This window comes from Magallana gigas, chromosome 6 (genome assembly GCF_963853765.1).
Source record: "Magallana gigas chromosome 6, xbMagGiga1.1, whole genome shotgun sequence".
Classification (NCBI taxonomy): domain Eukaryota; kingdom Metazoa; phylum Mollusca; class Bivalvia; order Ostreida; family Ostreidae; genus Magallana; species Magallana gigas.
Genome location: NC_088858.1, coordinates 25,227,625 through 25,253,501, shown reverse-complemented (window position 1 = coordinate 25,253,501; position 25,877 = coordinate 25,227,625). Strand labels below are relative to the sequence as shown.

Sequence of the window (25,877 nt, the reverse complement as noted above, 5' to 3'; positions counted from 1 at the left end):
ACCTGTTCAAAGCACTGATGTGATATTTCGTAAACTTTGGATTACAATGATCAGCTGATGTTTATTCTGAATTTTTCATTGTAGGTAATCAAAATGTCAGTTATATCGTGAGCGGAGCTTTTGGAAGGTAAGACCTAGCTACCTCATCAAAGACATTTTAATGGGTCGGTGCTCAAGTTTTTAATTTGAACATGTTTCTTGATAATTGTGCAGCATTTTGGCCATTCTCCCTGAAATGTTTTATGAACTGAACTGAAAAATAGTTGATAATGAAACAATTTCCACTGATTTTATTTAATATGTATGTTTAACTTTGTGGTCTGACACAGATGCATTCATATTTATCAGCTGTTGGAAAACAAAAACACCAGAAACACATTTAGAAATATCATTTTGGTGGATATTACAATTATCAAAGAAAGTTTTTGTTTGATGACATTGTTCAGGGCCTGCAGACCACATTCACTGTACCTGAGCCGGACCAAACAGCTGTATCTGTTCCAGTCGTTCGCAGAGATAACGTCCGTCTATCCGTCTGTGGGCAGTGTTCGTGGGGGCACCATGGTCACAATCACTGGAAAGAACTTTGACCAGACAAGATTGCCTGCCAAAGTCAAAATAGCAGGTCTGTGTGTACTTTGTTAAGTGACTTCTAAATAATGAGCAATGCATTTTTAACCATAGTTTTTCATTGTGTGTATTTATGAATGTAATTTACATGTTTGTATTTCATGTAACCTAAGTTGCCAAAAAAAAAGAAAGCTTTTTCTTAATTTGTTTTACTTGTATAATTCAGGGTTTAATTTTTGTGTTGTTTGCATATCAAAAGAATGGAAGGAATTCATATTGCACTCAGAGCAGAATATGTTATAGCGAAGAGTACATGGGATTATATGTTCACTAATGGCTTTTTATGCATAACTCTTTTATTGTCATTAAATAGGTCAAAACTGTGAGGTCAGATCCCTAACAGATACTAAGATTGTTTGCAAGACTCCATCCAAACCTGATGTGATCTACAGCAAATTTCCAGGTAATGCATGCATAGAGCAGCCTGAAAGTATTCCTTACTTAGTATTGCTTACTCCCATTGAAGTAATTCATGCTTAATAGTTCAGGTTTTCCGTATCTAGTTTAGGTAAACCATACTTCAGCTCGGAATTAATAATATGTTATTCATTGAGAAGTTTCTTAAATCTTTGCATGTACAAGTTCAAAGTTGATACTTTTTATTTGTCATTGAATCTATAATACCAATATAGCTGTACAGAAATGTAGATGAGCTTGTTGCAGGGAGTTTGATATATCCGTTTATTTTTGCGTGTCACAAAATATGCGAAAAATGGGAAATTTGTAAAAAAAAAAAAATTTATTTGCATCAGTCATTTATGTGATTTTTAATGATTTCCTATAGCAAACAATACTGATAAAATTTCTGCATGTTGTATATTTGGAGATCTAATAACGCTCGCGGTAAAAGCGAAAATTAGATATTCGCAGTAATAACTGCATTTTCGGTATAGATTTGACATGATTGTTGTTTTGTTATATTTAGACAATAAGAGACAATAAGAGAATTAAACTTAAATATGTATATATGATATTGATTTTGCATTTAAGGAAATCGTGGATTATTGTTGGAGATTTGGAATAAGACTGGTCGAGATATAGATCGTCTTCATGAAGTCCTAGACTTCAATGAGAACATGACTGACTACATCAAATCCCACACGGATAGGACAAAATACTATGATAACACGTATCAAAATTTTGTCACCAGACACAGTGGGTTCTTTGTACCTCCTTGGACAGGAGATTACTCTTTTGCCATGAAGGCTGATGACATTGCGTTATTTTACTTCAGTAATACTACAAACCCGAATGATACAGTAAGTCGATTTTGGTATTTATTTCCATGTATGGTCGTCTACAACATGAGTCAGCCATCTTCAATACTTGAGTTGTGAATGTTTAACTTTTCATTAATCAATTTGAAAATTATTTTCTTTATTTTCAAAAGCATCTGATTCGTCAGTTTTATTTTATTTTTTATAACTTTCCAAAATCATTTATTGATGCTGTAATCTTAAAAATGCTGAATGTAAACTTTATTCGCAGAGACAACTTCTGAAGGTCAGAAGGTATGCTCCAAGTTTTTTCAAATATCCAGATGAACAGATATCAAAGAAAATCAGATTAACAGTGGGAAACTCGTAAGTATATTTAGGTCACCTGAGTGACCTATTGCTCTTGGTCCACCGTTGTGCGTTGTCTGTTGTGTGTTGACCATTGATAATTAAAATTTTAAAAATATATTAGGCACATTGTTACCATTTTTGTTTTGGAGCATCTCTAGGATAGAATAATTTTTAAAATATAAAATTTATGACCTTACCACCTCGGGTGCATGTGCTGGACCAAATACTGTGGAATCATTCAAATTCATGGGGGCCAATTTTGGTGGGTATTTTTCCTATTCATGGAGATAAAGTTAAAGGAGTCTCAGATTATGGTTTAGACTCCAAAATGAAGATTAAAATACAAACATGAGACTCCTCCTTGACAGGTCCCTTCAAAGGCTATGGTACTTTGATGACCTTTAAGGCCTATGGATCACTTGTTATGATGATGCTTATAATTATTGAATTCCTGCATGAAAAGAATTATATATTAATTAAAGTATTCTAATATTCATTAAATATAAAGAGATTTTTTTTTTTTTAAATTCGAATAGAAGATGAGCTGTAATTTTCTTATTAGTCCCTTGCTCTGCGGGAGTGATTAGTCTATCTGTCTGTCTGTCCATCTGAGATCATATATCATCTCTCAAGCCTTGACCCAATCTGGATTATACTTCACCCACAGAGTACCTTTTGATAAATGATGTGCAGTGACCTTAAACCAAGTATCTAGATCAAAGGTTAATGTCATAGCAAAATTATGTTAAAATCCATGATTCTCTTGACTAGGTACATTATTGTCTCATACTTCACCCATAGAGTGCCTTTGGTCAGAGGGTGTGCAGTGACCTTGAATGAAGTTTCAAGGTCAAGGGTTCAGGTCATGTCAATCCATGTAACAAAATCTTTGTTTAGAGCTGAGCATACATACTTTCTCCTCAGCCCTATTTGTTCATACTTCAAATAAACAGCTTTTGGATATAGGATGTGCAGTGATCTTTAATGAAGTTTCAAGGTCATAGGTGAAGAATAATAGTAGATTTCTATGAAATCAAGGTTTAGACCATAAATTACTTTCCATTGGCTTAATCTTGTTCAGATGAAATCAACATTTGTAGGTAAGAGGGTGAACATGTTTAATGGGCTTGAATCAAAGTTCTATGCCAAGTGGAAAAAGTCTTGGTCATACCGGTATGTTTATGGCAAGCAAAATCTTCTGATATGCTTTTCATTTTCATTTTCCATTATATAAGTGGGGCTCTTTGAGATGGTTAACATCATGGTAATGTCTAGTCTCAAGAAAACATTTTTTATTTATACATAAAAATGAAGATATTTATCACACAGTTTGCCTCTAAATGATGTATATCTTTCCAGATATCGCATGGTAATATTGCACAGAGATTACGGGGGACCAGGGAGTGTAGACCTTGCTGCCCGCTTCCATCAGACAGAACTGACCAATCAGAGCACATCGTTTGCCGAACAAGAACATCAAATAATAGCAGTCAGATCGACAGTCGTTAGAGAGGTCCAGAGTATCTCACTGGTCACTGAAAATGTTAGACCTGGTGTCTATGAAGTTCAGAAAGTTCAAATATATGATTCTTTGCAGAGTGGTGCCCCTTTAATATTTAGGCTGGGCTTCTATAATGTGTATACAGGTAATAAATTGTTACAAATTCTTCTGTAATCTATGTACCAATGTTGCTGAGTATTGATCAGCACTTCCAAGCACTAAAAAATCTATCTATTTAAACTGCATGATTTATTCAACTAATGTTTTGCAATGTTCTTTAAAAGAAAAAAAAATCAGTGGTTTTATAATGGCAAATAAGTTTATAAGAGCTTTTTCAAAAATGCCACCCTTTCTCTTAAGTTTGCTTATGTTGTTCGATATACATTATGAATGATATTGTGTATTCACCTAATCATCTTGTTGTAGATATTTTAACTTCCCAAAGCACAACAAGAAGCATCTCAGATGCCTTGAAGTCTCTGCCATTGTTTGATTCTCAGGAGCAAGTGAATGTTGTTAACAAGACTCTGATTGATGGATGCTTAACCATTTTTGTCAAGTTCATCTCAAATAGAGGTCAGTAAATCCAATTTTTATTGAATTTAAATTAATGATTTGTTCTCGGACACCATGCTTCAAATGTTGCTTCAATGATTAAGTAAATCGTCAGTTTGTTGAAAGAAAAAAGCAGTGACAATTTTTTTTTTAATGAAACAGAATACTTGTAATAAAATTGAGTTATTCCCCTTTTACAAAAATTTTGCAATTGGTATAAAAGTGAAATACCTGTGTGCCTTATTATATTTTCAAAATTTAGTTTTAGAAACAAGATTTAATATTTTTAATGACTAAGTTATTCTTATTTCGATGAAAGTGACAAATGGCCATAGAAGCCATATTACAATATGCATCTACTTTGCAGGTGACTTTGAAGATTTGAAGGTGATCATGAAGAGCACAGGGGTGACAGTAAATATCACTGTTGAAGAAGTCCTCACAGGGGAAGCAACTGGTGAACACTTCAGCTTACGGATGGCAGGAGTTATCTCACCATTGTTGACTGGAAAGCCAAATGAATTGCAGGTATATATCGTTTCCTTAAAAAGTTAGGGAATTAAAACCAGTTTCATATTGGTTTGATACCAATTTTTAACAAGTCTTCAGTCAAATTGAATGTATTTTGATCACAGTGCATTTGAATCAAACCTTTCAACAGCAATAAAAGGATTGCTGAGTCATTGAAATACCATGCCACAGAAATATTCTACAATTATAGTTAGGTAAGTTTTTCCTAGTGTATCATTTTGTTTGTGTTTTTGAAGATGGAAGAACAGCTGGGTAAGATGTTTGTGAGCAGGTGCCCCCGAGTGTTGGGAGACCCGGTCAGTAAGGAGCTCCACTACAGTTTCGAGACGGGAAGTCGGCCTGGTCCTATGCATAAAGGAACGATTACCTCGGAGGTTGAGGCTTTCTGTGGGAAGAAAAGTATCCTGAATCCCACCTTTATTTACAATGACAAGAGTAGGAGAATCACTCTTAACGAGAACGTCAAAGTGGTAAGTCTGAAAAAGTAGATTTGAAGAGCACCTATATCCCTTATGTTACCCCTTGCCTTATATTTCAGGCTATATTTGTGTTTTGTGTGTTGTTATTTGAATTTTTAAAAATTTAAAGCCTCTTCTGATGAAAATGATGAGAGGGAACAATGTTTGTAATATTTGAAAATAAAACAGCATATCTTATTACATTGTATTGTGTAGATGTGCTGTTCAGCTACCAAAAAACATCTGTAATTTCTTTGACAGGTCTGCTTTGCCTATCGTGGGAAGCTACAGGACTTCTTCAAATTGGGATTTTCATACAAGAACAACGTAGGCAACACAATAGACAACCAATATGTCTACCCATCGGTCACATTCAAACAGTCTCCTGGGTAGGATTTTGAAATTTTATTTTAAAATAATTCTGGCATGTCAATGGATATTTCAGTGATATTTTCTACAGCAAATTCAGGAGTGCATGAGCTACATGTAGTAGGATTTCATTAATTTGTAATAAAGTAAAAAGATCTGTGTCATTTTCATGAAAATTGGAGCAAAAAAAATTCAACTTTTTGTAGAGCAAGGATTATTTTAATACATATATTATCCTAATATATATTATTTTTAATTTGAGCAGTTGGAACTACAAATGTTTAGATATGTATACTGAAGTCCAGAAAGGAAAGATCGGAACAACATTCAGGGTGTTCCTAATCGAGGTCAGGAAAGACACCTCTGAAGATTTCCTTTACTTGGACGAGGTCTATATTGGCAAAAATCCCACTAATATGGATGAAGGTACTTACACTAGTCCAGAAGTGCTGATTTTTAGAATTAGTGTTGACTTCATTTATAAAAATTAAAAAACCAAACCAAAACAATTGGACAAGATTTATTATTAGAGAAAAACAAAAATAGGTTTCCAACCTTGAATACATGTATGTATGATATATATGTGTTCAACAAAATCTGATTTTTCCCACTTGCAATATTTGGGGTAAAGGGAGGAGGAGCAAGATTTGGGGAGCGGGAAGAGGTTATACACATTGGCTTTAAAACATGAATTCCTTTTCCTGTAGAGAATGTGAACCTGATGAGACTGAGGCCGGTGATGCCCAGTGGACAGCTGGTAGATAGAGTCAATGTAAACAAAACCGAGGAGAATGGTACCACAGTCTATCATGTGGAGTTCATACCACAGGCCTGCTCCTACAACTTTGCTTTGTTAGCGGGGGTGCCCGGGCAGGTATGTATAAACATAAGCATACCGTAAATGTATTATGTTTAGTGTGAATGATATTTTGTTATAAGTGATTTTTTCAACATGTTAGCGTAGATTTGACTGAGCGTTAATTTTGTTTGAATGTTTGTATTTCTATAACATTCTTGACATTGAGCGATGTTCTAAATTTAGTGAAAGCTTCTTTTCTTCCGAAAAGTTAAATGTAGGTTCACAATCAAATGCAATTAATCAATGAGCATAATTAACAGTACATTGTACATAAATATGTCATTGAATGTTTATTTTGAAAAATACAACCATTACTTCATTCAGCTGAAAATTCTAAGAATATTTTGCATACAGGCAGAGAAGCCTTACAGTATTTAACTCTGAGTCAGAAATTTTGATTGACAGCTAAGATCCAACTGCTACAGGATCTGACCAAATAATGAATCAATTGTTAAAAATCTTTGCTGACCACTCTGTTATTATAATGATGTTGAATGAAATTATGATAACTTTATTCAAAGAAAACTAAGTCTAATTTTTTTTTAAGGCGTCGAGCTAATGCTCGGCAGCCTTCTAGCGATCGTCTGGATTGGCAATCGTCCAAAAATTCATGCTCTGCACCGCCTTTTTAATGCGCATAAAAAAATAAGTTCCTTGAAGTATTAAACGTATTACAAGATTTGTATTCTTTTATTCAACTAAATTGTGTTACAAAAACCCAACTTTGCCTCCCTGGTTATTGACAACTCATTGCATTAGTATAAATTTGCTTAATCAAGAAATGGCGGATGAATACAATAGGGTGCAATGTAAACATTCATTAAAATATCATTTAAGTTTATCGGTTACATTTCGATTGGAGACCGTGCCCGATACAAATAAAATTTGATATGTAAATTTATTTGTTATCGGGCATGGTCTCCAAAATAATTATAAGCGATAAACTTATCTAGAGATTTTGTTGCAATTAATAAACACGATAATGCAGTTGGTTTGGTCGAGCATTTTAGATAGCACGTGTTGTGGATTTGTTTGTAAACAACCATAGCATAGGTAATCTTGTTTCAAACGGGAATTGAAATAAATAAAAGTATGTTTTATTATTATAATTAGGGACACACTGTTAATGTATTCAAATTATGAGCCTGTGAAAATTGTGCAAAGACTTATTAAAGCAGAAAGAAAATGAATTTTTTTTTGGAACTTTGGAATTTCTTCGATTTTTTGTAACCATGATGAGTTATTGTTTATAAACGCATCACTACCTATTTTATAACGAAATATACTGATTATTGTTTTTGAAACAGCGCAAAAAGTAATTTATTTCCTTTTTTATTCTAATATTATTTGATATATGACTATTATAGTACAGTACAGAAATTCAAATTACAAATGTATTGATATCATTGTATATAAAAGAAAATGTCAGCTCGACGCCTTTGTGGCCGTTCCGGCCTTTGATTTAAAAATCTATTAAGTCATGACTGTTCAAGTGTATTGCACACCATTGTAGCTTTTTGTCCCCCGCCGCAACGCGTAGCGGGGACATAGAAATGCCAGGCGTCCGTCCGTGGGTCCGTGTGTCTGTGGGTCCGTGTGTCCGTGCGTCCGTGTGTCCGTCCGTCACACTTTTTTGTAAGCGCTCTCATGCCTACAAATTTTGACGGATTTTCATTAAATTTATACCAAATGTTTATACTACTATTACCTTGGTCAAGTTTGAAAATCAGCATTGATCGATACTTTTTGTTGGAGTTATGGGACTTTTACCACAATAATGACTCCGTTTTATCCAAAAATTGACCTTGTAAGCGCTCTCATGCCTACAAATTTTGACGGATTTTCATTAAATTTATACCAAATGTTTATACCACTAATACCTTGGTCAAGTTCAAAAATCAGCATTGGTCGATACTTTTTGTTGGAGTTATGGGACTTTGACCACAATAATGACTCCGTTTTATCCAAAAATTGACCTTGTAAGCACTCTCATGCCTTCAAATTTTGACGGATTTTCATTAAATTTATACCAAATGTTTATACCACTAATACTTTGGTCAAGTTCGAAAATCAGCATTGGTCGATACTTTTTGTTGGAGTTATGGGACTTTGACCACAATAATGACTCCGTTTTATCCAAAAATTGACCTTGTAAGCGCTCTCATGCCTACAAATTTTGACGGATTTTCATTAAATTTATACCAAATGTTTATACCACTAATACCTTGGTCAAGTTCCTAAATCAGCCTTGGTCGATAGACTCGATACTAGTATACTGCTTGACCGGCGGGGGACCCAGGAATTCTATTCTTGTTTTACATTGAAATTTTCTTGTTATTCTTAATCTCACAGATTATTATTTATTTAACTACAGATTTCCAATGGGACGGTTCTGAGCGTATCCCGGCTGTCCTCTGCCTCTCCCCCTGTGAGAGGAAACTTCTCTGTCACCTTTCGCAACAAAACCATGGGCGGTATGTGAACATAAATTCAATTCACAGTATGAGTGATGGATACCACAATCACTGTAGATAGTTTTGTTTATGTATTATACAAACTTTTGGCTAATCAGTGACTTGCTTGCATGTGCAAATCAATTTGAATTAATTAGGATGAAGAATCGCATTGTGTGACATTACCATAACAGTTGCAAATATTGAAAGCTATAGTGCTGATGAAATATTTTTTTTGTGCATTTTAAATTGAACTGAGAGCTCTGAAACTAGCTTTTGTCAGAAAGATACATTTTTTTATTGATCATTAAGGCATTCCATTCACTGTGGATGGGGCAAGGCTGGCAAGCCTTCTACAATCGGGAATACCAGAAATGGGCAACCTATACACCTACAAACATGGAAATTGTGCAGGGTTTGACCTACATGTTGGATTCCATTCCAATGCCGGGGACCAGGAAACCTTACAGGTATGGCTCAGGTGTTAAAGAAACTTTATCCGTTCTCAGATCTGATTGTGACAAGTGTCTTGGTTAGATTTTGCTTGTTACTCATTTTGCTTCCAATTTTTTTTTACATGTCAAACTTTTAAGCACTTTAAGATGGCTTGTTCTCTGCATTTTTGCTTGAAAATTTTCACTAAGGTATTGCTCAGGTGTTGGAGGTTAAAGTAAATTTTTGTTTCTTGAATAGATCTGAATCAAATGCATGATATCTGCAGATGTGAGACTTGCAGTTCAACTGAACTGCCTTTTTTGTTCTCTACATCCAGCTGCCTTAGATTTTTTTTTTTTTATAATTAAGGATGAATAAAAATTGTTTTTATTTTAACCAATAATATTCTGTAGGTTACAAGTTATGCGGAGGGTGAGAACGTAACGGTTGAAGTGAAGACAATCAATGATGGCAAAGTGTGGTTAAACCCCATCCCCGGGGACATGTTGGTCACCCCCCACGACACCCCTCAGGTCATGGCCTACATCAACGACATTCCCACCAAGTGCTCCGGGGACTGTTCCTGGGATTGGTCACGATCGGCCACGCCCACCATCCTCTCAGTGTCACCTGACACAGGTGGGAATTTTTATTTAACATAGATATCACATCTAGGTATTTGGAAGGAAATTAAGATATGTTCTTTCATTCTTTAGTGTTGTTTCTTAATTAGATGTGAGACCTCTCAGATTTTAAAACCTTGCTTTTATTTTTCTGACAGATGTAAGCTTAATGAAACTATGAACAAAAATTGGCATTTGCAATTTTTTATTACCACAATTTGATGTAAAACCATTGAATAATAAACTTAAGTAATATATCATTAAATAAATGTAAGGATTCTACAGTAATGTACTTGTATGAAGGATATAAATAGTGTGATGCAAATTTTAGGGAGGGGGGGGGGGGTTTGTGCCAAAAATTTGATTAAATGTCATTTCTGTTAGAGTGGTCAAATATTTTTTTATTGGTAAACTATCTTGTTTTTCAGGTTTTCCAACATCCACAGAGATTACAATTACGGGCACAGGTTTCCATGGTAACCATACCCTCAACCGTGTCATGATAGGAGGGGTAGCCTGTGTGACCAGTTCGTCCAATGATACCCACATTGTGTGTAGAGTAGGGGACGGAGAAACGGGGACCTTCCCAGTAATGGTCAACGTGGAGGGACTCGGGAACGCGGAGAACACAAACAACAGTGTCACGTTTACATACCAGTTCAGCATCCAGTCCATGGCTCCCAGCTCTGTCTCTCTTGGTGGTAAGGACATTTTGATGGAGTGTGGTCAGAGTTGTTTTTCTTTTCTCATTAAATTCTTGGTTTATGCCAATTAATATCTTTATCATGGTTCACAACTTAAAGTTTCATGCTGACAAATTTAAGCTCTGTGGAAAAAAAAATTGGAAAACAGTTTTTGAGCTAGAAATATTGTTGAGGTGTTTAGATGAAATTGAAGTTATAAAATATCTTTTAGCTGGAAGAACCTTGGTTTTGCTGTCAGAGAATGATTATATATTTTGGCTAACCATTTTGTTATGGAATTCTGTAAAAATGAAGAAGAAAAAAAAATAAGGAAGAATAATTAAATTTGTAAGGAGAATGTTAATTAAATAATGATCAAACTACATAAGATTATACATTCATATGTACCAGATCATCTTATTGACTTATTGCTTCTTTATAATTGGAACTTTTTAGGTGGGTTGAACCTAACCTTGGCAGGATTTGGATTCTCCCCCAAGGACGAGGTATACGTGGGGGGTAAGGCTTGCCGTACCCTGTCAAGTTCCACCACCCAGACTGTGTGTCTCATCCCCCCTTCAGTGAGTACAACCCAAGTTCTCTCACAGATTAATTGCTCTTTATGAAGTTTTCTCAGTCTTCTACTTGAAGTATTTCACAAACAAAATAAATTGTAACATATTTCTCATTTTATACATCCTACTGTGTATAGTAATATTTCACTAGCATGTTTGTCAAAATTAATGTGTAAAATAATAATTATATCCATTTTAGGCGGAGAACAAAACTGCAAGTATTATTGTCAAACAAGGAAATACTGGTACAAATTTCACCCATAGTGAATCTCTGGAGTATTCTAGTGAGGGCATGATTGTGATTTCCTCTATCGAGCCCAATGCGACTTATGTAGCAGGTAAACCACATCAGTTTATACGATATTAATTTTCATTTAACTTACCACGTATTATTACACTCCATATTTTTCTATGTTCATTCACTGCATAGAAGTTGCAGTTTCTGTGGAATAGTCTTTGTGGGTGGGGGACCAATGTTTGTGGCTTTCATAGATAACCCCTTGCCCACGAATTTACATCCCCACAAATATATACAAGCATTTGTTTAAAAATTATTAAAATCATCCAGATAACAATTCCAATTAAATTATGTCCCAACTAAACTTTTTCTAGGGTCTACTAACATTGTCCCCATGATTAAAAATGATTCCATGGTATATTATGTTTATCATGTGATACACTGATGTAGTTATGAAACGAAATATGTACATGTAAATACACTTATAAAATACACCATAAAAGTGCTGAAAATTATTGCAGTAAATAATATCACATGAATGGAAATCGAAACACCTTTACAGTGTAATCCCTATGCATGTAGCTTACAACTGAGTTTTTTCCCTGTACCCACAGGAGGGACAGAGATCACGATACAGGGGTCTGGTCTGAGCAGTATGGAGTCTGTAAGGATAGGGGATGTACCAGTCACCTTCACCAACTCTTCAGACACGGAAATTAAAGTAGTCCTACCCCCCAAACCGGCTGGGGCGTACTCTATGCAACTCCTAGGGCCCAGTGGGCTGGCGGTAGATAGGTAGGTCCAATAAATTAATGTCTTTTTGAAATGAATCTTACTTCATACAGACATAAATTTGCCTGTTGCATTTAGATGAAGTATAACCGATTAAATGCTTAGTAGTTTCTTGTAGTTATAATTGGCTATTGATTTTGTGACAGTCAACAATTACTGAGAATCATTGTCTTAATGTAGTGCCAATGAGGTTCCCTCTGTGGAATGGAGATTGACTGTGACTGACATCAGCCCCCTCCGCGGATCACTGAGAGGGGGAACCATGCTGACCGTTCGGGGGGACGGGTTCTCTCTGAACAAGACCAGGAACTCTGTGATGGTGGGTCGACACCGATGTGAGGTGGAGACAGCCAAGGTCACAGAACTGACCTGTCGGGTCAAGGATACGGAACAAGTCCATCATGTGGATAACTCAGGGATCCATCCACGTAGGTCATCATTATAACAGACTGTGGAGTTTTCCTCTGCAAGATTTTAAGATTAAGGAAATGATTTTTTGATCAATTGGAAATAGAGTTAACATGACCGCATCCTTGTTTCTAATAAAAAGGGAACGTCTTGAATAGTTGTCAAATGAAAAAAAAAACAAAAAAGAAGAGATAAGATTTATTTGATGCCAGATTTTCTGATTCAATGAAACATACATTTGAAATTGTATTATTGCTAAAGTGAAGAAATATTTTACAGTTTTCATTATGTTTTAATTATTTAATTTTTTTTAACCTAAATATGTATTTGAACTAATGTTATAATGTGCATCACCAGAGTTTGAACTGAGTGGATATGCCTGGAATCCCCAGTACCTGATTATCAAGGTGGGTGACATAGTGGAGTGGAAGTGGAGCTTCGCCTCTTACATCACAGGGATGAAGCCTCGGGTCGTGGAGGTCAAGGATGAACTGTCAAAGGAGGAGGTTGAAGGAGGATTCAACAGTGGACCAGGCAGGGAGTCAGGTACGGGAAGCTGTGGATTGTACTGTACCTGGAGATGTAGTTTCTTTAACATACAAGTTCTGTTTACAAGTCATTGACATATGGAAAGAGGGATTCATAAATTCTTCATTACAAATCTGTAAACAAAGTTTCTTTTGTTGTAATTGTCCAGGAGTGTTCCGTCATCAGTTCACTGTGGCGGGCAGGTACTGTTATTGGAGTGACTTTGTGGACCAGTACAAGACCACGTGGTTCCGGGGGTGTGTCACGGTGGAGGATCTCAGTTCTTATGTGGCGGAGATCAGCGTCAAGGTCAATGGATTTGAAGCCGTCTATGACAGAGTGGCACCGCAGTGTAAGTACTTAGATGTAAAGAACGTTTAACTAAAAATGTAATTTTTTCATATTACATATTTAACAGTACATCTACGTACATGTACAGGAAATTGCATGTTAAAGTAAATAACACAGATTTATGCAAAGCTGTGAGGCATATATATGTACAATGTTCTGCTAAAAAAAATTACATTAATGTACATAAAATGATAATTATTTGTATGATATCATTTGTTCTAAAGTAAACATTTTTACATTTTAATAGAAAACAACTTTTTGTTTTGTTTAAGCCAAATCCACAAGCTTAACTTGCATCAGTGCTTTAAAAAATCTTTCATAAGAGTGACTACAATGTATCTTGGACTGACAGTATTTTATGTCAGTCTTTAATGCTGCTATTTAAAAATACTTGATCATGAACATTTCATTTCATACAGCACCCGCAGTATCAGCAATTAGTATTCAAGGACTGGGATGTAGCCAAGACCTGACACCATTGTCAAACTGTTCTGTTCCAGAACCAACTGGAGGGAACCCCAGCAAGTTCAACTTTAAATTCTGGACTTGTGCCACTCCCATAGTTACAGGGGTGTCCGAAAGTAATGGCACAGTTAATACCAACATCACAGTACAAGGTACAGGCTTGTCCAATAATGACTGTCAGAACGAGATCAGTTTTGGAGATGGGAAATGTGTTGGTGACAGAGACAGTGGACCAGATGTGGTGTGTAACATTGATAACTCAGATTCTCCTTCAGTTGGACTTCTTCAGCCAATCAAAGTGAGGCACAATAACCTTGGGTATGCTTTGGTGGCCATTAATAGTGTTATGGAAAGGTCATTTGCCCTGAAGCCCTCTGTGACAGAAGTCATGCCCTCTAAAGGTTCAGAAGTTGGGGGATCAGAGATTCATATCATGGGATCTGGTTTTTCCATGGATAAAGATTTTGTGTCTGTCACCATTGGAGGGTATTCTTGTGATGTAATGACTGTCAACTACAATAGAATCGTGTGCCGTACAAGTCAAGGTCAAGGTGAGAGAGACGTCCAGGTCGTAATCAGGTCCTCACAAGGTCAACAGATTCCAGCCGTGTGTGAAGGAACATGTAAATTTACCTATGATGCAGATTTTACTCCTCAAATGACCTCAGTATCTCCCATGATGGTGAATGGAACAACTGATACAACTCTAGAAATTGAAGGCAGTGGTTTTGGGAACGAAACAGCTGACATTACAATTAAGATAGGAGGAGAAAGGTGTGAAGTTACAGTCCTATCAAATTCCTCAGTTCAATGTACAGTAGGAAATCTCCCTGCAGGTTCAAATAACCAGGTGGTTATGGAAGTGGCTGGAAAAGGTCTAGCCAGGGGAAGCATCAGGGTGACAGGAAACCCAGTAATCACAGAAATCTCTCCTGCGGAGGGAAGCATCCATGGTGGAACTCTGATTTCCATATCTGGAAACGGTTTTGTGAAGGATCAAACCACTGTCTCTATAAAAGGCAAGCCATGCAGGATTGTCAGTACAAGTTTGTCCATGGTGAGCTGTATCACACCTTTGAATGGAATAGAAGAGAGTGTAAATGTTGGAATTATCTCCAATACAATATCATACCCAATGGTGGCCTTTAACTACAGTAACCAATCCTCCCCTAATATTTCCTCCATCAGTCCCACCAATGGCTCAGCAGGCACAGAGATTACCATCACCGGCACTGGGTTTGTCATTCAGAAGGAAAACATAACCGTCAGTATCGACAAAGCCGATTGTACCGTGAGCTCTTCATCCGAGACAGAAATTGTCTGCACTGCCGGAGCCAACCTTATAGGATCCTTTCCTGTACTAGTCAAAGTAGACGGGAAAGGAAACTCAGACAATGGCTCTGAGTTTGAATACCAACTGCTTGTTACCTCTATTTCTCCAAGTATAGGTCAGTTTGTACGTCAAGAGTTAGAAAATAAAGCAACTTGAATTTTCTCATTGAAAGATAGTAGTTTTTGTTTTGCCATCACCATAAAAGTTTGGCATGCTTTAAAAGGAATGAATTTTTTGTTTTTTTGTAACCACTAATATTTATAACATTCACATTTAATATTCTTAAACAAATCGTACTGTTGAAGTATGATTATTTGATAGAGGATTGATTTACTATCTCAAAGAAATGCATTGACGCTTTGTCTTTGAATTTCAGGTGGAATTGCTGGTGACCAGCTAGTGACCATCTCTGGATCTGGATTTGATAATTCCACATCCGTCTGGATTTGTGACAGAGAGTGTGAGCGCGATCCCTCCGCCAACCAGTCAACCTCGGAGTTCAGTTGTAAAACACCAATGGCTGCAGGTAAAGCTTGTCGATTATGTTATTGAATTCTTTGTGTATTTCCTGAGATGCCATATTCATTGCAGGAAAGATGGAAAAAATGCTTTCTTGCTTGTTAGAAATTCCCCTTTGTATATGCATGTTAGTTGATTCAATGTATTTGGTTTAGTCATTGTAGGAGCTTTGACTGTAGTTATACAAATGTACTTGAAGATTTAAATGATATCATTCTCTTAAATGTTTATTAAGAGGTCTGTATGGTCGAAGCCATTTTTAGACTATATACATATGTAAACAATTAAATCTTCTTAAGGTCAGACGACACGTTCCTCGAGAATCTTTTTTGTATCTCCTCGTAATAAAGAGTTCCAATAAAAAATATTAATTTTATAATTACTTTAAAAATGATCAAAATTTACTTAAATGTGGTTATATGTCTAGATGGTCGAGTGGTTAGAAACGTGGCCGCTCACTGCCAGAAGCGTATAGGTTCTAGAGGTTGTGAGTTCAAATCCCCGCCCCGGTGGAGATATAGTTCTAATATTGTGAATTTCGCTGTGGTGTAGATGTATTTATTTTTATATCAGCAATTCAAGTGTATTTTCAAGAAGATTATATAGGAAATTGCATACTCTAGTATTTTGCAGAAATGCCTGGTAAGGTACCCTAATTTTTTGCAAGAAGGTTTGTCAAAGTAGTAGTAAACCATTAACAAATTCCTGGAAAAAGTTATCTAAAATTGAGGAACGTGTCGTCTGACCTTAAGATGAAGAGCTTTTTAGAAAGATAAAAAGAAAATGTTCAAATTTGATGACCATCCAGGCCTCCTGAAATAAATGTGCCTTTTTAACCAGGTTTTCCAACGGAAAAATCCGGTTATTAAAATGGTGAAAATGGCGGGCGGGCGGGTGGGCGGGCGGCTGCCAAAAGGGTACCCTCATTGTACGGGTAACTCCTCCTACAGTTTTCAAGATAGGAAGTTGTTCTTTTGCAGATCAATTGTACATATATCAGAGGTGTGCATATTGCTAGGATTTTGATTTCCGATAATTTATCGAAAAAATACCAGCTTTTGAACTTAGTCATTTTTTGGCAAAATGTTGCATATAGGGTACCCTCATTGTACGGGTAACTCCTCCTACAGTTCTCAAGATAGGAAGTTGTTCTTTTGCAGATCAATTGTACATATATTAGAGGTGTGCATATTGCTAGGATTTTGATTTCCGATAATTTATCGAAAAAATACCAGCTTTTGAACTTATTCATTTTTTGGCAAAATATTGCATATAGGCTACCCTCATTGTACGGATAATCCTCCTACAGTTCCCAAGATAGGAAGTTGTTCTTTTGCAGATCAATTGTACATATATCAGAGGTGTGCATATTGCTAGGATTTTGATTTCCGATAATTTATGAAAAAAATACTAGCTTTTGAACTTAGTCATTTTTTGGCAAAATGTTGCATATACATGTAGGGTACTCCATTTCACTGGATAAGGGTTGACATGGATTATGGATACAGTTTACATAAAAGAAAACCCGGTTTGCTGTCACATTGACAGCTTTTCACTTGTCTTATACATGTAATATGAAAATTTCATTTTATAAACACATATTTCACAGATGGAAACCTGACTTGTACGGTGAATTTGACCAGTAATGGAGTATCCAGGACTCTAGTAGATGCTTACACCTACAATCCCGCCATCACTCCAAACATCACCATGGTAACTCCAGCCAGGGGAGGTACAGCAGGAGGAACTACATTAACTATTCAGGGAACAGGCTTTGGGTAAGAAGGGGGGAAATTTTAATTCTTTTGGTAAAAATTATACTTTTCTGCAAGTTGTACAGCAATTGCTTTGCTAGAATATTAAATTCAGTGACTGATACACATAGGTGACCCATCAGTACAATTATCCTTATTAGTAAATTAGATGTGCTAATTAACAGACCAGTGTAGTAAATCACTGAACATTTTTATAACTTTTTAATTAAAAAACAAGAGAGCAATGAATGATTTTAAGAACAGAACTTAAAGTTTTACAGTATATGAAAGGAAGCAGGTGTTGCAGTAGGCATGGAAATTGACAAAAAGAGGGAAAAATTGAAAGGAGCTAGCTAGTATAATTGAAAGCTATGGATAAAAAAAAAATTGATTTTGTTATGTTTTATACAGATCTGTGAAGGGTGATGTGTCGGTGACCATTGCTGGGACAGTGTGTGATGTAAACATTGTGTCTCCCACACAGATCACATGTGTGACAAACCAACACAAGAAGTCGGAGAGAGCTAATGTCAGGGTAGAGGTGGCTGGCAATGGGAAAGCCATGCAGGTGGGTTTGCAACTTCTGATGTTTGCAGAAAGAACTATATATGATAAGAGTTAAATTTGGCCCCCATAATTCGCCATTTTTAAAGTGTTACGGGTACAATAAAATGTTTACTAATTTTTTAGAAGAGTTGATATAAAATATATTTTTCATCTATTTATTTGATTTATTTGCACACACTGGCAGTATATGACGTCAGAAGTGACGCCATTTCTATAATTCAATCAAAATCAGCCAAAAATTGACATTTTTCTTATCTATTTACGAATGGGAAATATAGAGCGCATGCTTGAACAAGGAAAATTTTTTTGTCACTTATTAGTCTTGGCTAGGTACATCTCTGATTAAATTATTTTATTTGTTCAAGAATGGGCTCTATGTTTTCGGAAGGAAAAACTGCTTGAAAACAAGCTGTTTTACGCTAAAAATGCAAAAATGGCGGGAAAAGGTTGTCTTTACAATGTCATATTTCTAAATTGTGGGCACTTGAATCAAAATGAATATTATGTAAACACATCACATATATATCTGTACTAAGAAAACAAAGAATGATAGTAAAATGATGATGTTCATTTTAGGGGGCCATTTTAGGCCCTTATCATATATAGTCCTTTAAAAATCAGAATCTGCAAATTATCATTCTTTATTCTTACAATAACAAATCTTTCTACTTGTTAATTGAAAAGTCTAAGGAAAGTTTACAACTTTTTTTGTGAATCAAGATAATAAATATGAAGAAAAAAAACCAAACCAGTTTTTGAAAATGTATAACTGTCGCATTTTGCAATTTTTTTTCAGCAATGCCATGTATTTTTATTAGGCAGTACAAATTATGAATTGTTAACTTTTTATCAGAGCTCGGCCGAGTTTTTCTACATAGATGTGTGGTCTTCTCCGTTCACCTGGGGAGGCGGTCCTTTACCAAAGGAGGGTGATTTGGTTGTGATCACGCCAGGACAGACCATTTTGCTGGACGTCAGTACCCCCAAGCTCACCCTACTACTCATTCAAGGTAAAAGCAAGGTCCTTAACCCGCAGAATGTGCAGTTTACCTTGGCGAAAAATTTCTAAAAATGCCCAACGCTTGCTGCGTATTAGATTGATTGATTCATTTTTAAAAAAATTTATTACCATGATATATCATATTAAATCCAATTAATCATAGTTTCTCATTTTATTGGATTTTACCACATATGTTGTATGTATGTGAAAATAAGAGTACATGTTCATTGAATAACTCTCTTCAAATTTTATACCCAATTACAAGAAAATGATTTTGGATAATTAATTTAAATGCCTGATGTTTTGTCAAAAGGTAAAAAACTTCAGCAGGGTTTTAATTCTACATGTATATCATGAGATAATTGTGTAACTAATCATTCATTGCAGGCGGAGCTCTTATTTTTGATGAGAAAGACATTGAGCTGAAGGCAGTGAATATCCTTATAGTACAGAATGGTCTACTGCAAGTATGTTTCCTATTTTGCTTTGCATTTTTCCAGGGAAAAAAGTTTAACTTACCTTTTCAAATTGTGGTAACAATGCTTTTTTATAACACCTTTTTGAACTTGAGGCTTGAACATAATATGATTTTAACATGAAAATGGATGAAAATATATCTAGTATAAAGTCTTCATCAAGACATTTTCTTGTTGAAATGTTAAAAGTTATATTGTCAATATAATTAAGGTCTTCTGTTTCCAACGGAAGACCTTATAGTGATTGTAATGTTTCTTATTAATATTATTTTTTTTTTTCTTCCTTTTTTTGTCCACAAGATTTCTCAGAGATGGCTGGATAGATTTTCTTGAAATTTTCAGGACTGATAGAAAATGATAATATCTCCAGGCGTTTTTTTCATTTTTTCAAAACTCATTTCCGGTCGTCCGTTTCCTGTCCCGCGTTAAAAAAGCTTGTACATTCGAGATCTCAGAAACGATAAAGATTTGAACCTCCAAACTTTGAGGGATGATAGACCTATAGTTGTGTACTTCAAAATTAACTACTTTTACGCATTAAATTCCTTTTCAATAGAATAAATATTTAAGCATAAATCTACACAAAAGTAATCTTTGCGATGTTATATCAACAACAAAATTCTACTTCCGGTGAGATATCTCAAATATCTCAGGTAGCTTTTTTGAAACATATTTTGTACAAACGAGATATCAGAGACTATAAGTGATCAAATCACAAGACTTTCATGGATGATAGACATTTGATTGAGGATGTGTTTAACCGGTTTCATTTTGTCTTCCGTCACTTCCGGTCCACACAGGAAGAGTTTAAACAAATCGAACTGTTCATCAGTTTAACTTTTTGTCTTTGATCTCTGTAGTGTGCTCGACGAACAATAAAATGCACACGGCAAGTATACAAAAAATATTTAATAAAATTTACATTAAGCACTTCCGTATGTCCGTTTCCTGTCCCGAGACAAAAACCTTATTTTGATGAGATCTCAAAAACGGTGACGACTTGAACAATAAAACTTTGTGGGATGATAGACCTATGTATGTACATGTGTGTACACTATTCTGTTTTGTTCGGCGTAACTTCCGGTCGTCACCGGAAGCACTTCAAAAATAACTACTTTTACGCATTAAATTCTTTTGCCATAGAATAGATATATAGGTATAAATCTATACATAGGTTATCAATGCAATGTTATATCAACAAAAAAATTATACTTCTGGTGAGATATCTCAAATAGCTCAGGTAGCTTTTTTGAAACACATTTTGTACAAATGAGTTCTCAGAAACTATAAGTGATCAAAGCACAAAACGTTCATGGATGATAGAAATTTTATTGAAGATATGTTTAACCGGTTTCATTTTGTCTTCCGTCACTTCCGGTCCACACAAGAACAGTTCAAACAAATCGAACCCTTTATCAGTTTAACTGTTTTCCTTTGATATTTATAGTGAGCTCGATTCAAATAAATCATGTTTTTAACAAGTTTAACTGAATTTCTTGGGTGTTTCATCTAGCCTGATAAAAAGTTATGTACACTAAGCAAATGTACGAAAAATACTAGCTTTTTTATTCATCACTTCCGTTTGTCCGTTTCCTGTCTCCAGACAAAAACTATTGTTTCAAAGAGATTTCAGACTTGGCAGAAACGTTAACAACCAAACTTTGAGGAAAAATTAACTTATGATTGTACAAATGTTTAACCTGTTTTGTTTAGTTCGGCTTTACTTCCGGTCGTCACAGAGAATACTTCAAAAATTGATTTCGTTTTCAATCTTGTTGTTTTACATGGAAGCAACGTTTGGATATATCATTCACAATAATTATCATATCAACTATTTTCTCTATGTAAGAGAAGCAATGTCTACGGTTAAATTGATTCATGTATATCAAAACGGAAGACCTTTTTGTTGCTTTTGCAACAAGAGTCTAGTTTAAAAGTAAGTTTTAAATAGCCAAATATTCAATGGCAAACACTTCGAAATAACATATTTCTGTATTGAATAGGTGGGTACAGAGAAAGAACCTTTCCAGCACAAAGCTGAGATAACTCTGTATGGGAACCACCGCACCAAAGAGTACCCCATCTATGGCACCAAGTCCCTGGCTGTCAGAGAGGGCAACCTAGAACTACATGGTGGGTTGAAAATCACCGACAACAACAGCAAGAACGAATGTTGAAATAGAATTTCATACAATCTATACATAGATATTTTACCACTTTTATCAAAGATCAGCCATAAAACATAGCTCAGTGAAATTTATACACATTTCACCTTGTTTTCATTGGCGAGTGTTAATGTATTTTATACATGCTTTAATTGCAATAGTATCAATTCAAATATTTTACTGTTTCAGAATTTTATCATACATCGATTGATCCTGATTGTTCTTATTTTATCATATTTTTATTTATGTATGGTACATTTTTAAAAAATTCTTGTTTTAGGCAAACCTGTTCCAGTAACCTGGACAACACTGGATGCCACAGCATACGCAGGGAACTCCACCATTGTTCTGAGAGAGGCCGTCACGTGGAAAGCCGGAGACAAAGTTGTCATAGCAACCACCAGTCACAGGCACTCCCAGAAGGAGACGGAGCTCATGGTCATCCAGTCGGTCGCCAGTGACAACAGGACCGTGACCTTGACACAGCCACTGAAGTATGAACATCTCGGGGTCACAGAGACCTTTGATGGCACAGACGTGGAATTCAGAGCAGAAGTGGGGATGGTTTCTCGGAACATAATTGTCCGAGGGGATAGCAATCCAGATTTTGTGGAGAAAATTGAAGCTTGTCCAGATGGCTTTGATACAGGTATGTATATCCAAGAAATGTAAGAGGTAATGTCAAATTAACAGCTTAATTGCTTGACAAATGTAAGTGGTACTGGAAGAATATTACTTTTTCTGTGGTAACAGCCATAGATTTGTTGTGCATGTTCATGGGTTTTTTTTTAATGGTTATTTTAATATTGAATGTAGAGAGGATTTTGCAGAAAATAATGAATAATTTTTTCATAGCTCTAGATGTAAACTGTAAATACTTTAACATCTAACAAAATAAGGTTGTAGATTCCAGTATTTGATTTGCACTGAGCATATTCAATGAGAAGTGAATATTCAAACAAAAAAGAAGATCAGACCATTGATGAAACAAATGCAATACAATTTTGCAAATCAAAGATCTTTGAATTTGAATATTATGACACACACTTCAATAAATTTGAGTAAATTTTATTTATAAAGGTAAAACTTGCATTTCTATTTTAACAAAGATTCTTTTCTCTTTTACAATCTACTAGGTGAATTTGCCACTCAGACTTGTTTCCAAGGTCGTTTTGGAGAAGAGATGGGAAGCGATCAGTTTGGCGCCCAAATCATGATCCATTCACCCAAAAATTCTGGAAGTATGTCACACGCTCGTCTGGAATATGTGGAAGTGACCCATGCTGGTCAAGCTTTCCGACTGGGAAGATATCCCATTCATTTCCATCTGAATGGAGATACAAATGGATCCTATGTCAGAGGCTGTGGAATCTATAACACATTCAACAGAGCTATCAATATTCACGGATCACATAATGTTCTGGTAGAATACAATGTGGCGTATAATGTAATGGGTGGCGCCTTCTTTTTTGAGGATGGAATCGAGACTGGTAGCACAGTGCAATACAATCTGCTGATGTTTGTGCGAGAATCCAGCAGCCTTCAGAACGATGATATAACCCCTGCTGCCTACTGGGTCACTAATCCAGACAACACCATCCAGCATAACCGGGCAGTGGGTGGCACTCATTTTGGATTCTGGTACAGAATGCATGTACATCCAGACGGCCCGTCCTTTGATAGCAGTATTTGTTCTCAACATATTCCTGTACGTGTGTTCAGAAACAACACAGCTCACTCCAATGGCTGGTTTGGTCTGTGGATTTTCACCACCATCAAGACCAGGGAGGGAGGAGGATGTGGGTCAAGCACTCCTGCCATGTCTTTGTTTGAATCCCTCACCGCCTGGAACAATGAGAAAGGAGCAGAGATTGTGAATGGGGGAGCATTGGAATGCAGGGACTTTGTGCTGGTAAACAACCAGAAGGCAGGATATGAAGGGAAACTGCTCATTGAGGGCGACCAGCTTTTTAAGGATCTGCTTATTGTTGGTCATGCTCCAAGTCTAACTCGAGAAGAACAGGGCTGTACAAGAGCTGGCTTTATTCTGCCCTATGGAAATGGGCTAACATTAGATGGTATCCGCTTTGTGAATTTTGATGAGAGCAATTGTGTTGGTGTTGATTTTGCAAGGATTGATGGAACATGCAAAGTGCATTGTGGAGGATTTTACTATGAGACAAAAAATCTCAAGTGGGTGTCAGCTCCCAATAAAGGAACATACCCATGGCCATGGGCTGGAGTCCTGAAAGATTTGGATGGAACTCTGATAGGTGAAACTGGAGATCCAGCCTCCATTGCAGCCAATGCAGGAAAAAGTGTCATTTCAGCTTCAGACACATTGCCACCTACCTGTGTGTCATTTCCCAAGTTCAGTAATTTCAATGGGAGCACTCCAGCTAGAGTTTGCCCACCAGGGATCAAATACCATCGGTTTTCCTTCAATGGCATTAGTCCATCCTCTCTAGATTTCAAAGATTTTGTGTTTAAGAATCGCTATGGTAATGACTCTGTTCCGTGGAGGAAGAAGGCTATAACACACAAACTTGGCTGGATGATGGTGTTTGTGGATGGAGAGGAATACTCCTATTATTTTAAGGATGCAGATCAGATAACAAACATCAGCTACACTGGAAGATTTGATAGGTTTCCTAAGGTAGATGATGACTTTACTATTTTTTTCAGTTTCTGCAGTAATGCTCTCTCTCTCTCTCTCTCTCTCTCTCTCTCTCTCATACATATTGATGTTGAGAAAAAAATTGTGTCCAAACGTGATCTTCCATGTTTACCATAAACTTACTGTCAGAGTTTCCAACAGAATAACTCTGGAGGATATGAGTACATCATCATGCGACAGAAAGTCTCGAGGAGGCCAGACCGGTTCTTCCTGGATGGGAGCACTAACATCGAGCCTACTCGCAACATTGATGGAAACAGTGAATATGGACAATGGGAATATCTTCCGAATGACAGCGAGATTAAGTACATCAGTGAGTTCATTTTAATTAATTCAGTGTAAAGCAATGTGATGTTGACCTTGATGTAAACTTCATATTTTGCAATCGATTGATGATTTTACTCAAGACTGAAGCATTTAGTTGTTTGATATTCTAATGAGTTCTTTAATGTAGATTTTTTTTTTACATCTTTGGCTTTGCTCAGTAAAAAAATTTTAAATTTTGGGGCATCTTTTTCATGGAGCTTACATCTAGCTTAGACGTTTATTACTGTGGCCTCAACTAAATTTCATTAAAAAAAAACCTGGCCATTAAAATACTTTTATGCTGCATAATTATATAAGTAGACTAGATACGATCTCGTTACGAGTAACGAGTAGGTCTTCCGTTTAATTTTTTAAACGATTCGATTAAAATATCAATGAAATTTCAGAATTCTCCCTCAACCACCTCCTTTTAGATAATGTATACGATTGTCAATATCCTTTAAAATGCTTAACAAAGAGTTTTGCTTTTTAACATACAGCACATTAAAGACTTAATATTTTAGTCCCCTAAAATCTCTAATTACGTCATCAATGGGTTTGGAAATGAGTTTTACAAACAGATATTGCTGCTATCAACAACTTTGCTTCTATAATGCATTACAAAATCTTAATCGTTTTTAAGGTATGAGTAATAGAGTTTAGGAGTCTAATGGCCCCTAATTTAAGGGGCAAGCCCCTTTTTCTTGATTTTATACGAAAGGTCTCATGAATACTAACATTTTTTGTTCTTACATCCATCTAAAATTGTTGATCACTTTTGAGATACAAATGATTGAATATTTTAGGGGCCAGCCCTCTACATCCTTAATGGGGACAGAAATTGGTCTTTTGATAAGTGGAATCAATTTAAATCATTTTTTCAAATATTTTCTCTTCTATGATGTCTAACAAAATATGTATACTTCTCTAGTTATTTTTCGTCAAAGTTTAAGTACTTTGGCCCCTAAAAATCCCTAATTACGTTATAAAAGGGCGTGGCAATGATTTTTTCAAATAGATATTGGTACGATCAACAACTTTGCTTCTATAATGCATTA

At 35.9% G+C, this 25,877-nt stretch overlaps 1 protein-coding gene across 1 annotated transcript in view; it reads left to right on the top strand.

Annotated features, from left to right (window-relative positions):
- Positions 1-25,877, top strand: part of LOC105337198 (fibrocystin-L) — a 50,434-nt gene that overhangs the window by 6,559 nt on the left and 17,998 nt on the right. The window contains exons 7-38 of the mRNA XM_066088229.1: positions 85-127; positions 447-625; positions 944-1,033; positions 1,621-1,889; positions 2,119-2,213; positions 3,558-3,844; positions 4,126-4,275; positions 4,622-4,782; positions 5,022-5,255; positions 5,505-5,632; positions 5,878-6,038; positions 6,320-6,486; positions 8,846-8,945; positions 9,237-9,394; positions 9,773-9,998; positions 10,411-10,683; positions 11,122-11,246; positions 11,440-11,578; positions 12,093-12,273; positions 12,451-12,698; positions 13,036-13,224; positions 13,376-13,558; positions 13,977-15,470; positions 15,732-15,881; positions 17,484-17,652; positions 18,040-18,196; positions 19,049-19,205; positions 19,583-19,662; positions 21,675-21,804; positions 22,117-22,485; positions 22,973-24,492; positions 24,655-24,826. Coding sequence (XP_065944301.1) covers positions 85-127; positions 447-625; positions 944-1,033; positions 1,621-1,889; positions 2,119-2,213; positions 3,558-3,844; positions 4,126-4,275; positions 4,622-4,782; positions 5,022-5,255; positions 5,505-5,632; positions 5,878-6,038; positions 6,320-6,486; positions 8,846-8,945; positions 9,237-9,394; positions 9,773-9,998; positions 10,411-10,683; positions 11,122-11,246; positions 11,440-11,578; positions 12,093-12,273; positions 12,451-12,698; positions 13,036-13,224; positions 13,376-13,558; positions 13,977-15,470; positions 15,732-15,881; positions 17,484-17,652; positions 18,040-18,196; positions 19,049-19,205; positions 19,583-19,662; positions 21,675-21,804; positions 22,117-22,485; positions 22,973-24,492; positions 24,655-24,826 — 8,184 coding nt within the window. The remainder of the gene's footprint in view (positions 1-84; positions 128-446; positions 626-943; positions 1,034-1,620; positions 1,890-2,118; positions 2,214-3,557; positions 3,845-4,125; positions 4,276-4,621; positions 4,783-5,021; positions 5,256-5,504; positions 5,633-5,877; positions 6,039-6,319; positions 6,487-8,845; positions 8,946-9,236; positions 9,395-9,772; positions 9,999-10,410; positions 10,684-11,121; positions 11,247-11,439; positions 11,579-12,092; positions 12,274-12,450; positions 12,699-13,035; positions 13,225-13,375; positions 13,559-13,976; positions 15,471-15,731; positions 15,882-17,483; positions 17,653-18,039; positions 18,197-19,048; positions 19,206-19,582; positions 19,663-21,674; positions 21,805-22,116; positions 22,486-22,972; positions 24,493-24,654; positions 24,827-25,877) is intronic.